Source organism: Carettochelys insculpta, chromosome 5 (assembly GCF_033958435.1).
Source record: "Carettochelys insculpta isolate YL-2023 chromosome 5, ASM3395843v1, whole genome shotgun sequence".
Taxonomy (NCBI): Eukaryota; Metazoa; Chordata; order Testudines; family Carettochelyidae; genus Carettochelys; species Carettochelys insculpta.
The window spans coordinates 105,960,292-105,977,121 of NC_134141.1; the positions used below are offsets into that span (position 1 = coordinate 105,960,292).

The 16,830-nt window shown below is 44.6% G+C and overlaps 1 protein-coding gene across 9 annotated transcripts in view; it reads left to right on the top strand.

The window, feature by feature from the left end:
• Positions 1-16,830, top strand: part of PRLR (prolactin receptor) — a 235,159-nt gene that overhangs the window by 181,108 nt on the left and 37,221 nt on the right. For 7 of the 9 annotated variants that reach the window (XM_074995676.1, XM_074995677.1, XM_074995678.1 and 4 more), the window contains one exon: positions 262-331. The exons of 1 other annotated variant lie outside the window; for it this stretch is intronic. Coding sequence is in view for 1 of the 8 variants with exons in the window: in XM_074995674.1 (XP_074851775.1) it covers positions 8,249-8,292 (44 nt within the window). In the remaining 7 variants the exon portion in view is untranslated. Of the gene's footprint in view, positions 1-261; positions 332-8,219; positions 8,293-16,830 lie in introns of those variants that run through there. One more of the 9 variants, XM_074995674.1, reaches the window with a different exon arrangement.

Sequence of the window (16,830 nt, forward strand, 5' to 3'; positions counted from 1 at the left end):
TATTTATTACAGATAATAATCCTTCATTACAGTTTTCCGCTAATTTTCATTATTTCTCCCAGTTTTCTAATTGAATAAAAATAACAGGGCTTGTAAGTAAATTTGTAGGGCCAAATTCATCAGTGGTGTAGGTGGATGCTGCTGCATTGAAGTCAATATTTTGTAGGGGTTTACACCAACATTGCGTTTTGCCTCTGATTTTTTTTGCGTAGAAAATAGGATCCTCCTCTTCAATAGTAAAATATCTTCTCCTTCTCATAGATAATCAAGTGATCAGACATACATGAGCAACATTACCATGAAGACTCCCTCACATAAATGAATCAGACAGGTATGATGCTAGATTTTTTATTAATGTTATTAATACATTAGGTATTAATAGTACTAAATCAATTATATTACAATAAAATAATTACCTTGGTATTAGGGCTCTGTGGATACTAATATTGTATGTGGTAAGTATTTCAACATATGTTTTGAATTTTCATTCTCTGTAACTGTATGCTAATGTTTTTCTCCCTCTCAAAAGAAAATGCCAAGAAAGTTGAAATCCCAAAGTGACAAACATGCAAACCTGGCAGGGGAGTGAAATAGTCTTCAAGAGCCATGAAACTGGCAGAATGAAAGATTGTAATTTATTAGTTTCATTTTTTGTTCAGAGAGGACTGAATAGTACCTTTTAGATCTTTGAAAGAGGAAACATTTCTTACTAAGAATAGGTGCCCGTGCCTAGTACAGTGGGGCCCTGATCTGGGTTGGGGCCTTTAGATGCTACAAACATATAATTATTATTGTTACTACTGAATATGGTGGCTGTAAATATGGAGGAAGACAGATTCCCTGAGCCACTTGCCTTGCAACCTAAAAGTACATGAGATGCCAACAAAAATAGTGGGAAGAAACAGCAAATAAAACAGAACAGGTTGTTTCACAGTGGTGCACACCTTGCTAATGCCAAGCATGCTTTTCATTTGAGGGTTTTGCTGTGTTAATGTTTTATAACTTTAGTACAGTGTGAGTGGGGTCAGAAGGGTGTCACATGAATTATTACAGCGTTTGTAGTGGAAGGCAAGAAAATAGAGGCCTATGCAACAGGGAGACAGCTCTATGCAAGGGTAGCAGTGTTTTAAAAAACTCACAGAATTACAAACATATCTGGTATGTTATCAGAAGGACCCAGCAATACTGCAGCTACACCTAGCCCAGTGCCGTACACAATTATTTGTCTGAAATTACTTACATATTCACAGTCTGCTGCCTGAAAGGAGTCGTCATCTTCTTCTAATGAGCTGGGAACATAAAACCATCTTTCTGGGAGCTCTTTTTCTTGCTTGTGAATCCTTGGTGAGTTGATGCAAATTCACTATTGATTCTGATTCAGAAGTTGCACATCTGACTGTGTGAGAGGTGTTGAATTGGATTGACAGATCACTCCTGCACAATAATTAAACATGTTTTACTGTAGGATATGAATGTGTTTGAGATTGAGTTGATATACCAGGACCTACTGCAGTTTTTGGGAACATTAGAGCAAGGTGTTACAAGTAATAAAGCAACAAGCAGTTTTTGTTAAGAATTTACTTGAAATTCTAGAAAGGCTTTTCTAGAACACTAGAAGTATGGCTGCTGGCCAGCAGTGGTGTTTATATGTGTAAATTTTGCTGCTGGGACCACAGAGATATTCTGGCTATTAAATTGAAGTAAGAACTGCAAAACGTCTTTGCTTCATGTCCATATCCTGTGCAAATGATTTCTTCTCCTTAACCTACTGTCCGTCCTAGATATGCTCCATAGTAAACAAAAGTAGCCTGTGTCAACTCAGTCTTTTTCCAAAAAGGAAATAGTCCATTTCAGAAACTCCACTTAACGGCTATGAAGGTGGATCAATCACTTCTTAATCGACTGAAACAGTGCAAGGGCATCCTTTTAGAGTATCTTACCTTTTCTCTCTGCATGACTCCACTTTCTAAAATTATCAGATTGAAAAAAGAATATCATATAAGAGGCCAGAAAGAATGAAATATGGATATATTTTAAGAGTGTCTGTTTCATGTCCTGCCATATTCCTGAGTTGGTTAGACTAATGAAATATTAAGAAATCCTTCAGCAACTGGTTCTGCCAGAAAAAAGAAAAAAAACATAGAACTTGCTCTTTTATTTAAGAGCTTCAGATGAAATGGAAAAATAAATTGCTATTTGAGATTAATAGAATATGTACATAAAATGGATGGAGTAAGCAATGGTATCCTCTGTTACAAATCTGCTCCACAATATGGCACTCTTAAAATGTGATATTTTATTTCCATCTTTGTCTAGTATCACTATAATCCAACCCTATAGCTCTACAATTTAATATTAATAACAATAGAGAGTAGGACTATTTTACATAAATATCCCACTATGCTTTCCAATGCACTTTAAAAATGCTAGTGTCATTTCACGCTCCATTGATGTGCAACAGCCTGTGGGTAGAATGTGGCCGTGGTTGAATAGTGTTTAACAGTTCTAGAGAAACTGTACAGGAGATGAAAAAGATGAACAAATCTAACTGTAACTGCAAAGAGGATCTGCATAGGAATAGTTGAATAACTCCTGTTGGAATTTGGCCAGAAAGGAGAAGTTAATATTCACAGCCTTGAAGAAAGAGATATAGAGACAAAGGGTCTTTAATTAACACTGGTAATCAAGAATAAGGCTTTAAGTGACATAATAGCATCTCCAGCCCCCAATCTACAAAGTTGTTTAGTGTAACTCAAAGAGAAAAGTTGCCCCTTATTGAATCATCTTCAGTGCTGTCATTTTTCTGTTTTCAAAGCTTTCATTGTTCTTTGGTTCACATGTATTGCACTCAGGCGTGTATACACCCTGGCACTTGGAGTTGGAGAATTTTCCGTAGCCATACCCATTAAGGCAACACCCATACCTTGTGCTTCACCATGGCCTCTCCTAAGTCTGCCTCCCCTCTGTTATCACTTGCAGCCTGAATTGGCACTCCCATGTGGTTTACCTTATGGTTACTCTGCAGTTAGCATCATTCTTACCTGCTGGTAAGTTTAGTTAATTAGTAGTAGTTCAGTAGTAGTATCCAATAATAAATGATAGTTTATGTAGTTATTTAGTCAGTCAGATTAGAGCTGGGAGGCATGCTGTCACCATACTTCAAACATTGTCCATCATGTGGGGTAGCCATCTCTAAGAGTGATTCCCATGTGCACTGTCTCTTAAGCCCTGTTGAGATGCATATGAAAAAGGGATGCTGTATCTGACATTCCTTCAGAGAGAACAGAGTTATCTAGAAATGTACACCTTGTAACTGGTTCAGCCCTGGGGTCTTTGACTCTTCATCCAGCTCCTATCTCCAAGGCGGCAAATTTCAGACACCCCCTGCACTCAAATTTCTTTCCACTTTGGAAGAGCGCCAGTATTCCTTTCGAAGGCCTCCATGTACAAGGACATGAAAAAACAAGCAGGAGTTGCAGGTATAAGAAGCCTCCCCTTCTTTGTCAAAGAAGGGTTCATAGTTTGTCAAAGAGGGATTCCTTGGGTAGAGCCAGGCCTTCATTCTGTGTCTTTCCAGTACAGGTTGAACTAGAAGATTTGCTGAACCATGAGAGGTCTACATTGTCTAGGGGTATCACCAACACTTCCACTGCTTACTGGGTTCTTAGCAGACATTTAGGGATACATTAGAGCTAAATAACAGCACAGGACACTGAGAGCCAGGACTGGTGTCTCTAAATAAACTTTATGGTACCACATGAAACTTGGCCACACCCATGATAACTAAAATCAGTGGATTAAAACTAAGTGGATAACTAAAATCATACCAGACTGTAGATGTTGCTAGACCAGAGAGTGCCAGACTAGAGGTTTCAATCTGTCTCAAGAATGAACAGTGCCATCAGCTCTGGCACTGTCTCAGGAGCCGCCTTTGGCCATTTCTACACAGGCCACTTTCTTCAAAAGTGGCATGGTAATATACAGCCCGAAATAGCCTAATAAGGTGCAGATGCAAATTCCCCGCACCTCATTAGCATACGGTCACGTGATTTGGAGTCCGGAAGACCGTTCTTCCGGACTTCAAAACACCGTTTATAAGTGCGGCCCCCGGGGGGTCTTCCAGAAGGAAGTCCTTCTTCCGGAAGCCCCTTCTTGCCAAAAATTTTCGGGAAGAAGGGGCCTCTGGAAGAAGGACTTCCTTCGGAAGCTCACCCAGGGCCACGCTTCTACATAGCATTTTGGAGTCCAGAAGAACAGTCTTCTGGACTCCAAGTCACATGACTGTATGCTAATGAGGTGCAGGGAATTTGCATCCATGCCTCATTAGCATATTTTGGGCAGTGTATTACCAGTGGCCTGTGTAGAAATGGCCTTTGAGTCTGGTACCAACAGACTCAACCAAAGCACCAGTCCCTTCAGTACTATATGTTCTGTTTCAAATAGCAACCTGCCTAGCACCTGAGTCTCAAATTCTCCAGCACATGTATCGCTAAGGAATGACCTGCCTCTAGCCATTCTGAGTTCCTGTGAGATGCGTAGCCTCAATACAGAATCCACCAATGATACTAATATCAACATGGACTAGAGGAGACAATAAGGGCATTTCCTCTCAATTAGCTTTGACTTAAAGGTGATGCCAACTCTGCATTTGTGGCCCTTCCCTTTGAATCTTTAGCTAATTGTTCTCTACTGAGATTTTTCAAAAGATAGTTTTTCTCATTGCGATAACGTCAGCCAGACATTGAGTCCCTTATGTCAAGCTCTCCGTATACCCAGTTTTTTAAAGAAAAGATGGCCTGAAAGCAGCATCCTTTCATCTCAACCAAAAAATATACAGACTTTTGTATTCCCAAAATGCAATCCAGAAACCACGAGCCCCATCTTAACATGTCAGATGTGAGAAGAGCATTGCGTCTCTTAGGTTTAGACAGAATCAAACCCTTTTTGTTTCACATGCTGATAGAAAGAAAGGCTATTCCGTTTCAGCACAAGCTATGTCCACATCTGTTGCAGCTTGCATGAAAACAAACTAGGGGGTAGCACAACTTGCTTTTCCAAAAGAGCTCTTAGCTCAGACCACAAGAACGTAGCCTACATCTGTGGCCTTTTTTATAGGATGTTTGCATTCTGGACATATGTAGGCTTGCTACATGGTCTTCTACATACATCTTTTCAGCGGTATGCCATCAGATTGACGCTGTTTCCAAGAAACAGTTTTGTAATCATTTTTTCAGGTAGAACCAAGCCCTATTTTCTGTCTGAGTTGCTTGGAAGTTACCTGAGTGGAATACTATATGGACCACATGAAGAAGAAAGACTTACTTACCTGTAACCATTTTTCAGGATTTGATTCACATACATTCCACAACCATCTGACCCCGCTGCATTGGAACCTGTGGCCTCATATTCTGGTGTAAACAAGCACAGGAGGGCGGCAGATTGTCATGATGTTAGCCTTTGAAGGGTATATGGCACTTGCACTGTCTTGACGAGTATGACTACAGAATACTCTTCAGTCATACTGGTTGTGCACACACCTGACAATACATGTGTGAACCACATTTCAAACCATTCTTTAACATCTACTCTCTTGATACAATTATAGGTAGGTATGTATTTAGTTTTAATGAAAAGAGATTTTAAAATGAGTGTTCTCAGAGGAAGCATTTCATACAACAGCTGAGCCGCAAACAGTAAGCACTGAGCAACTGTGTAAGCATAGGCACTGAAACAAATAGTGTTCAGTGTTGCTGGGAACTTGGTGGTTTTTGTTCTACTGTTGACAACACTCCCTCAGTAAGTAATCCAGCTATCAGGATAAAGCTGCTTTTTAATGTGTTTAGTCGTGTGCAACGAATGACTGCGCAAAGAATAACTTTTCCATGGTTCTTTAAGAAACAATATTTTGTAAATATTAAATCTGATCCACAGGACATGACATCCAATCATCTCAGACTTGTATACAGTTTTCAGACTTTTAAAGATTCATTAAAATCACTTAAACTGATGTGAGAGCTTGATATAGTTAAGCTCTAAGGCCAATGCAGTTCTCTGCCATTCTTCCTGGAGGATTTATATGTATGGAAACATACTAAAACCAATCTATTTTTTATCCATTTGAGACCATTCAGTCTGTTTTCTTAACAAATCCTTCCCATAAAGCTCTATGTTCTATAGCGTTGCTTCACCATTTTACCAGTTTATCATACCAATTCTAGCAAGTTTCTTTTTTTTTTGTAGTCCTTAGGGTGTGTACAGGTGGAATGGTTTAAATCAAATCAATTTAATCATCAATTTTATCATGATTTAAATCAGCAAAAGAAAACCTTGATTTAATTTACTAATTTTAATCAGGTTTCCATCGTGTTTCATATCCTGTCTCCAACAATGGCTATTCGTAAATGCATGAAAACAAAGTGTAAAAACCCCTATATAAGACTATTGTAAATAAAAATCCATGCTGTAAGTGCTTTCCTAACCTAAAGTTGTTAATACTTTCCTATTGCTTGAAGCAAGATAGTTTATATCTTAGCTATGTCTACACTACAGAGATCTTTTGAAAGTAGCTCTTCTGGAAGCTCTGTTCTGAAAGAACTTTTGAAAGACTGCGTGCACACACAAAAAAAGCAGGTCAAAAGAGTGATCCGCTTTTTCTAAAGAGAGCATCCACATAGCCCCCGCTCTTTAGAAAGAATGGGCCAGGGATCAAAAATAAAGACTGTTCTTTCGGAAGAGGGGCCCTGTGGAGCGTCTGCATGTTTTTTCTTTCAAAAGATGCTTTTGAAAGGGGGCGCTCCTCCTGAAACGGGAAAGAAGAGTGATTTCGAAAGGAGCACCTCATTCTTTTGATTTACTTTCAAAAGAATGGTTTTTGTGTGTAGATGCTCCTCTGGCTCTTTCGAAAGAGCCCCCTTTTTTCGAAAAATCTTTAGAAAGAAGTTGCTAGTGTAAAGTCAGCACTTGTGTATTGTAACTGCAGATACTATTGTTAACCATATGGAGGGCTAATCCTCTTTTAAATCTTTCTAAGTTCTATCTAATGGTGATATCTTTTGAGAGTGAATTCTACAGACTAATTATATATTAGGTTAAAAAAGATCAGCTTTCCTTTTTTACTTTTAAAGGTGTTGTAAACTGGAGTACCCATTTGACCACGTTCCTTATTTTATGCCTATTTCTAAAGTTCCTTCTTATTTATGATTGTGTGAATTCATAGCAAATGAGGAGGTTGACAAAACAGCTAAATCTTATCTCAGTTAGAAATGTACAGTGAGAAAGTCACAGCCATCAGCTCTACAAGTGAGTAGATTACTCCTGTTCATATGTATGTCTGCCAGAAGTACATTTTTGTCTGTAAAAAGGCATTTGGGGACTTCACACTAATTACTTCTACATAAGCTCTGTATCAAACGTGCTCTGTTTTAAAGTAAAATGATTTTCTAGCTGTCAGTCCTAGGATCTGCATAGAAAACCTGGTTCTTTCCAATTAGTGCGTCATCACTAGTAATAAAGGCTCTGCAGGCTACATTATAACTCCATTTATTCCTGTTCAACCAGATTGTCTTTAGCAGATTTGTCCAATCGTACCCAAGAACTCTCAGTAAACAAGTCTGTGGATTAGGCACAAGAAGATAGAGCTAACAGATCTAACAGTTTTGAAAAATTCTAAAAACATTTATTAACACAAAATTTAGATGTAAGTGAAGGCCAAGAGCAGATCCACTGAGTAGGAAGGTCCCTTTTTATGCATACACTTTACACAGTAAAACATTTTAAATAATAATCTTTTATCATACTCATCTGACAATATCAAAACAAAAGAGCAGTCAAGTAGCACTTTAAAGACTAACAAAATAATTTATTAGGTGATGAATAATAATTATAATTTATTATCAGAGGAAGTGGGTCTGTCCCACGAAAGCTCACCTAATAAATTATTTTGTTAGTCTCTAAAGTGCTACTTGACTGCTTTTTTGTTTTCATAGTATATAGACTAGCACGGCTCCCTCTCTGTTACTATTCATCTGGCAATATGTTGCCCTGTAGCTCACTCTAGTGGCTAGTGGCTCATTCCAGTTGACTAATGCTTCCACAGACAACAATGCCTGATAATGAAGCAGTGGCACTGCCCAGTTTCACTCCAATAAAACTTCCTATTATCTGTTTTTGATGTGGACGCAGAAGCGAAAGGAGGACAGACACATGGATAGATTTTAAGCAGCAGGCTGAAACATTATTAAACTTTATCATGGGAGAGGCATTACCCATCCATCACTCATTCTTCTGTGCCAGGTACGTGGTTCTGTTTTCAGGGTTACAGGTCTCTTTATCACATAACCATTAATTGCTACATGAGTTACAAGGCTGATTTCCATAGATCACATAATTCAGGGTAGGCTCTTCTCAGCCTGCACACACAGAATTCATCTCCCTTAGGCTATGTCTACGTGGAGGGTGCTATTTTGGGATACCAGGGTATCTCGAAATAGCTGCCCGCATCTATGGAGCGTGCCCATTGTCTTGAAACAGTTTTCAAGACAATGGATGTGCTATTCCAGCATCCCTGTAAACATCATCACATGAGGTGTACAGGATGCTTCAAAACAGGGCTTCTAAATCAGCTATGCATTTTGCTCTATCTGTAAATAAGAACATGTCATACTAGTGCACTGAATGATGCAGGCCAGTCCTCATACATGATCACCCACTCCCACACAGAGCTGAATCTTTTCAAAGTAGCACATGAAAGAGAGCACACTAAGGGCATGGTTTTATCAACAGTAATGATGTTCACACTGAAACCCAAACAAGATAAAATCATGGGATAAACTGGAAGCAATCAGAATGTGAACTTGGTATCGCATTTTGCTCACATCACGCCAGAGCCATTTTCCCTAAGGATGACTAGCATGGTGTCAATGACAATATCTCAACAGCTGGGAGTCTACATAGTCATCTGTCAGTGAGATCTGAGGATAAGCCAGGTGATATATAAGCCTGTATTCACCCTTCTCTTCCTTCAGTACGGCAGTCCTGGGAGATATGCTCAGTTTCAGTCAGATGGAGCTTGCCACTTTCCCTGCTCTCACCTTTAACGTGATCTTTGCTCTTTGTATATGTTTGAAGCCTTTAACACATTTCAAGTTCCCTGCACAAGAGTGCCACCTCATACCTCATCTGGGTTTTGAAACCCATCTGAAAATCTGTTCCATAAATAAGCTGCATTTTTTCTTCCCATGGACAACCTGTATTTTTTTTTACATGGCCATCCTGTATCTTGACTGTAGCATCTTCTGAAACATTCAAACCTCGTGAACCCCTTTCCTGCTGCCCTGTTGACGTCACTGTTTTCTCTCACAATAGAAGAGTTCAAAACAAAAAGCAGTCAAGTAGCACTTTAAAGACAAGCAAAATAGTTTATTAGGTGAGCTTTCGTGGGACAGACCCACTTCTTCAGACCAAGTGGGTCTGTCCCACGAAAGCTCACCTAATAAACTATTTTGCTAGTCTTTAAAGTGCTACTTGACTGCTTTTTGTTTTGATAGTGTATGACTAGCACGGCTTCCTCTCTGTTACAATAGAAGAGTTGTGTGTTTGTGCTTACATTGGGAGATAAAACACTTCTCTCGCCATTAAATGCAGAGGCACACATTAGCTTTTATATCCTCATTTTTATAGCAAGGCTTTCACATTTTCAGTCTGCTGTCTGTAAAAGCAAACTGGACAGGTTGATAAGAAGTCATATACTCCAGTCAAAGTTCCCTGTCTGTTTTATCCTAGGCTCTTCTACTGCACTTCAGTTAAATTCTTTATCATGCTTTAACCATGCAACCCAAACATGTAGCTCAAGCCCTCACTAGTAAGTTCTACACTGGAGTAAGGAAATATGCCTCTCAAGCTGTGTCTACACTAACCCCTTGCTTTCAGAAGGGGCATGGTAATGAGCATGTGGTTGTGTTATTTTGAAGTAAGATATTTGGAAATACCCATATCTTATTTTGAAATAGGGTTGTTGCATAAATGCAGATTAGGCTTGTTGCACAGGTGACACATTACGAAGATGCCATCCTGATCTACAAAATGGCAGCCTCTGCACAGCAAACCTTCACACATACAGTGTGTGCATGGTCATGTGTGTGTAGGCTGTAGTTTTATAAAATGGCAGCTTCTTGGTGCAGCAGGGGTGCTGGAAAAAAAATTAAAATGTGAGTGCTGAGCAGTGTTCTTTGTAAGCTGAGTGCTTGGGCAGCCACTCAGGAGAGATTCAGATGCCAACCACCTGATTAAAAGAGCATCCTCAGCCACCCACAGTGGGCATCATGTGTTTCTATTGGTGGTGCACATCCACACATGCCTTGGTGCATATAACAAAATTCATTCCATCCATGGATGGAAAAAATTAGAAGGAACATTGGTTCTGAGAGCTGTTGAACCCAACAGGAAGCCCTGGATATAGTGGAAGTCACTTCAAGCCAGGGGGAGCTGCGAGTTCCAGCACTAGGGATCTAAATAAGGTACTAGTCACAGCTGAGGTCACTGTGTTGATTCCAGTTTGCTCATTTGCACTTTTCTTTGTAAACATCCAGCTGAAGGACTTGAATCCAGATAATCATTATGTGTGGGCAGCTGCTGTATCAACAGAGCATTCTCTCTCCTTGAGCTGATAGGAGCCTCTACTAGTGTTTTCTGAGATTGGATTCTGCAGAAGAAACACATGAAAAACTAGGTTATTATCCTCTCTTCCTTGGGATTAGTGCCCCTTCCTACGACCTGTGGTACTAGCTGGGAGCATAGCCCAGTGGTTAGACCAGTGGGCTGGGAGTCAGGAGATCCTGGGTTTGCACCCTGCCTGTACCTTGGGAAAGCACCCCCTACTCTTGGGATTAAAACAAAGCACTTTCATGTCAACAAGAGCAATTCAAGAGAGTCATGTCTGTCTCTGACTGAGCTCACAGGGCATCAGTTGTGAATGACCATGTCACGCAAGCCAAGAAGCCTCATGCAATTGGAGAGACTTTAATTTTGCCTTCTGCAATTGATATGATGGAGGTAATGTATGGGGGAACCAAGACAAACAAATGTAGAGCCATACTACTCTTCAACTGCACATGTAGCAAAGGAGTGAGGTGATGGGAGTACATTAGTAAAACACATTGAAGGAGTGTCAATCACAGATGTTTTTGTCTTTCTACTTGATGTGAGCACTGAAGGTCATAATAAATATTTTTGGCTTTTGTGAAATAAACATAGGAGATTGCAAATTCTCAAAGACATTCTTGTCTATCTTCCCCTTCCTGGACACAAAACAGCACAAGGCATGTTAGATGTGCCACATGGCTGTATCCAAAGCAAAGATATCCCAGGTAATTGCATAGTGAGTACAGATGCAACTCTGTCTGAGGGTCTGAGGCAGACCACAAACCAGGTCTATGTGCATTGGTCAAAATGCTTGCTCTGTCTGCTGTGTGAACTCACTGCATTATTCATAGAGAATAATTGGCATTAAAGCTCTGAGTCCAGAGCTAGGTGAAGATTTATAGAGGTCTTATCTACTATGAACTTCGTCAAGATTCAGTCTCTCCACAGTTGTGTTTGCACGCTATCTGAAAACATAGGGTCCAGTCATAAAATGGTGGTGTACCACATGGAAGCTCATTGGTGCTCAAGAGGAAAGGTATTAAAATGATTTTTTGAACTGAGAGACCAGCTGTGTGCCTATGTGATGGACTGCAAAATGGGTACATTTCTTGATTTTCTGTGACCAGAGAAAGATGAGCCTTCTTGTCTATATCACAAACGTATCAGGGAAAATGAATGCATTGAATGTAGATCTGCAAGGAAGGAATACCTACATCCTTCAGCTGAATGATTGAATCACAGGATTCATGAAGAAAATTGTTTTGTGGAATAATATTTTGTAGACAAACTATGACTCCTTCCCGCAACTTTGCAAGAACCTGCCTGACAGTGAAGTGACTCATCTTCCCACACAAGTGATGGCATAGCATCTCAGCCAGATAGAGGAATAGTTTGCATTGTTTTTTCCCCAGGCATGCACATAATAAAGTATGACTAGGTGCAAAACCCTTTTCAGTACAAACCTGATGTCATGAATTGCCACATATTAAATCAAACAGCTCACTGAAGTATTTTGAGGTTGATTCTGTCAAGCCACATGTGCCCAGCTTCTTCTTCGAGTGTCCCCGTGGGTGCTCCACAATAGGTGTCGGGCTTGCCCGGCGCTGCAGATCGGATCTTCCAAGCAGTTTCTGCCGGACCGCACATGCGCCGGCGCGCGCCGCTCCCCTGCGCACTCCTGGCCATGTGCGCGATCCGGTCCCCGCCAGTTCCTCTTAACCGCCGTCGGCTGCAGACGGAATCCGACTAGGCTAAGGCCAAGTAGCGTATTCAATGACTTTAACTGTTTTTCTCTTAAGTTTTTCAAGTACTTAGGCGACTGCAAGTTAGCCGGTTGTTATTTTTGGAAAAAAACAAACAAACAAACAAACAAACAAACTACAAGCGGGACAGCTTCAATCCAGTCCCAGTAACAAGCGCCGGAGGCCAGGAGCATGGGGCCATCAGCCCTCCTGCTGAGGCAGGCCATCGGACGGGGAAAACAGCACAGAGAAGGTGCTAAGTACCCGCTTAACAACTGAAAGACTCACCAACAATGTCCTCTTCAGGATTTAAAAAATGTGAGTCCTGCCGAGAGGCGATGCCAGCATCCGATGGGCACAGTCTATGCATAAGGTGCCTGGGGGAGTCCCGTGTGGCACAGAAATGCTCCTTCTGTGCTAAATTAACAACCAGAGCACGGAGAGACAAGGAAATGCGGCTTAAAATGCTGCTTTTCGATAAGGCCCTCCAGCCAGACGTGCCGGAGCGGCCGCAGCAGGAGGGACCCTCCGGGGCCCATAAAACGAAAGCTGCCTCCCTCACCCCATCAGCGCAAAAACGGAGGAAAGCCTCTCCAGCCCGATCCCTGCCGGCAGCAACAGTGAGCGGGACGGGAGGAGCGAGCAGCCCCCAGCCGCAGCAACAGCTGATCGGCGGCGGCACGGAGAGCCACGTGGAAGCGGCTCAGCCCCCGATAATCAGCCAGCCGCCCCGCACCGCAGGCAGGGCGGCAGCTAAACAAGCGCCGGTACCGGCGGCACCGCAGGCAGCGGCACCGACCCCCGGGGAACCGGCGGTGCAGAGCGCGCAGGCACGTAGCCTGCAGGCGCACAAGGACACCGCACGTGCGGCACCGCCTTCGAGCGTGCCTAGCACGGTGCCGACGGGGCCGGGATCCCCTGCGCGTCAGGGGGCGGAGTTACCTCCTCCAGGGAGGGGGAAGGCTGCACACAAGAGGAGGCATTGCAGCCCCTCTCCGGACAGGGCTGTGGAGTTGCTTTCTCACAGCCCTCCGCTCATGTTGCAGACTCCAACCAGAAGGCAGGGGTCCCCCCTAGCCTACCCGGAGCCCCCTTCTCCATTTTTACAACCAGCCTCACCCTGGATGGCACCACCTTCACCCTTCCTGGGGTTTGAACCGCTGGACTATTATGCAAAATCGCTCTCTCCAGTGTCTCAACGATCTCCCTCCCCCAGACGCAGAGGGTACGCACCAAGGGAGTGGTCTAGGTCACCTTCCCAAGAACAGTGCCTATACTGCCATGGTCGCCCCTACCACGCAGGGCATAGACACCATCGGCAATCTACTAGGGAAAGATCCCCACAGACTATCTCGTACCCCCGAGGGCAATTGCGACCGGGGACAGAGACTCAAGCATCTCAGGGGGGACTGGTCATGGAACCCCGAGGTTTTCCCTCGCAAACCTCTAGCGAGAGGGTGTACCATCACCAGCAGGAACCGGAAGGGTCCAGAGAGACGTACCCCAGCGGTTCCTCGCTCTCCTCCCCGGACGAGGCTACGGCCCCGGGGGACGTCCATCCTACAGACGATCTCAAACAGTTTCAGGAACTGTTTAAGAGGGTGGCCTTCACGCAAGGCATCCAGACAGCAGAGTTGCAAGAGAAACACCATAAGCTCCTCAAAAATTTGAGACCTCCGGCCTCCTCCAGAGTAGCAATACCGCTTGATGAAGCGATCTTAGAGTCCGCCACTACGATATGGCAGACCCCTGCAACTATTCCGCCCGTCCAAAAGAGAGTGGATAAGAAATACTTCGTGCCGGCGAAGGGCATGGAGTTCCTGTTTAGCCACCCACAGCCAAATTCCTTGGTGGTGGAGTCCTCGCAACAAAGATCAAAGACATCTCAATTCAAGACAGGGGGAACAGACAAAGATGCCAAGAAGCTAGAGCTGTTGGGCAGAAAGGTCTACTCCTCCTCCACTTTAACGGTGCGAATGGCAAATTACGCAGCGCACTTAGCGAACCATAATTTTGACAACTATTCCAGGTTAACCTCCCTCATGGACTCGCTTCCAGAGGACAAAAAGCCGGTGCTCAAGGCCATAGTGCAAGAAGGCTACGCGGCCGCGAGGACGGGAATTCAGATTGCTCTGGACGTTGCGGACACAGCAGCACGTTCCACAGCAACGGCAGTGGTGATGCGAAGGGAGTCCTGGCTCCAGACTTCGGGTATACCGAGGGATCTGCAGGCGAAGATAGTTGACCTTCCCTTCGACTCGCAGAAGCTGTTTGCTGAATCAACTGACTCGGTCCTTCATTCCAGTAAAGATTCAAGAGCCACACTCAGGACCCTGGGGATTTACACCCCTCCATACACAAAGAAAAGGTACTACCCTCAACAAAGGCGGTACCAGTACCAGCAACAGCACCCCCAGTATCACAGGGGTTACGAGCAAGGGCGACATCAACAGCACCAGCAGTACAGAACTCCCAGGCGACGCTCACAACAGAGCCGTGCATCCTCGGGGCGGGGCCAAAGGCCACAAGTTTGACATACAGATCCAGGGCTGCGCCATCACTACCATCGCACAAGGTCATCCGAAGCGGCTATTCCACCATCGCCTCCGACCATTTTACGACCAGTGGCAAAGGATCACCACAGACAAATGGGTGCTGGAGATCATAGCCACGGGGTACGCCATCCCCTTCCAGTCGCTCCCACCGTCGCGACCTCCACCCAAGCCCCACCTCCAGGAGCCCTCCCATGTAGCGAGGCTCAGGCAGGAGGTGGCCCATCTCATGCTCATAGGGGCAGTGGAAAGGGTGCCGGAGCAACTGCAAGGGAAAGGGTTCTACTCCCGGTACTTCCTCACGGAGAAAAAGACAGGAGGCTGGAGGCCCATCTTAGACCTTCGCGGCCTCAACAGGTACCTGCGCAAGCAACGTTTTCGGATGACCACAATCGCCTCCATCCTTACAGCACTGGACGATGGAGACGGGTTCGCAGCCCTCGATTTACAAGACGCGTACTTCCACATAACTGTCCATCCGGCTCACTGGCGATTCCTCCGGTTCATGGTAGGCAACGAACACTTCCAATACAAGGTCCTACCGTTTGGCCTCTCCTCGGCCCCCAGAGTCTTCACCAAGACCTTGGCAGTGGTGTCAGCCTACCTGCACAGACAGGGGGTATTTCTTTTCCCGTATCTGGACGACTGCCTGCTCAAAGGGGCCTCGAGAGGGGAGGTTCTGCGCATGATACGCGTCACAGCAAACACGTTCTCTTCACTCGGCCTGGTTATCAATCTGGCAAAATCAAAAATAGACCCCACACACGACATAGAGTTCATAGGGGCTTGCATAAACTCGGTTACAGCGAGAGTATATCTACCAGAGGCTCGCTTTCGGGCCATCGGTTCCCTCGTGCAAGTCATCACCTTCAGCCCTACGGTGCTGGTCTTGACGTGCTTGCAGCTGCTGGGCCACATGGCAGCGGCGACGTTCGTAGTACAGAACGCCAGGTTACACATGCGCAGCATGCAGCACTGGCTGGCGAGCGTATAGAAACCGGCAATACACACCGTTCACAGGGTGGTGTCGCCCACAGCCGGGGTGCGCAAATCCCTATAATGGTGGGTAAACCCCAGGAACTTGCTAACAGGGGTACCCTTCCACCAGCCGCAAATATCGGTTTTTCTCACTACAGATGCCTCCCTCATAGGGTGGGGAGCGCACATGGGCGAAAAGGTGACTCAAGGACTGTGGTCACCCACGGAACAGTCACTACACATCAATGTACTGGAGCTCAGAGCAGTGTTCAACGCCTACAGACACTTTCGAGACCACATACAAGGCAAAGTAGTCGGGATCAGTACAGACAATACCTCCACCATGTTTTATATAAACAGGCAAGGAGGAGCTCGATCCCGTGCCCTATGCGCGGAAGCAATCCGCTTGTGGAACTGGTGCATCGCCAACAATATAATCTTGAAAGCCTCATACTTGCCGGGTGCGCACAACGTGAAGGCAGACCAGCTGAGCAGGCGTTTTGCACTCACGCACGAGTGGCAGATCCGTCCCGATCTGCTACGGCCGATTTTCCACGCATGGGGTTTTCCCCAGATAGATCTGTTTGCCACTCAGCACAACAAGAAGTGCCCACGGTTCTGCTCCAGGGCAGGACTGGGATGGGGGTCCCTGGGGGACGCGTTCGCGATCCCGTGGAGGGGCCCCCTGCTTTATGTGTTTCCTCCCACAGTGCTGATCCACAAAGTTTTGCAAAAAGCTAGGAGGGAAAGGGCCCGGATGATCCTGATAGTCCCAACGTGGGATCGACAACAATGGTTCCCCCTACTCCTGCGCATGTCGGACCGTCCACCGATGCCCCTTCCGGTGGTGCCGGATCTGCTCACGCAAGCCCAGGGGTCCATAGTGCATCCGCACCCCCAAAGCCTCCGACTGCAAGCGT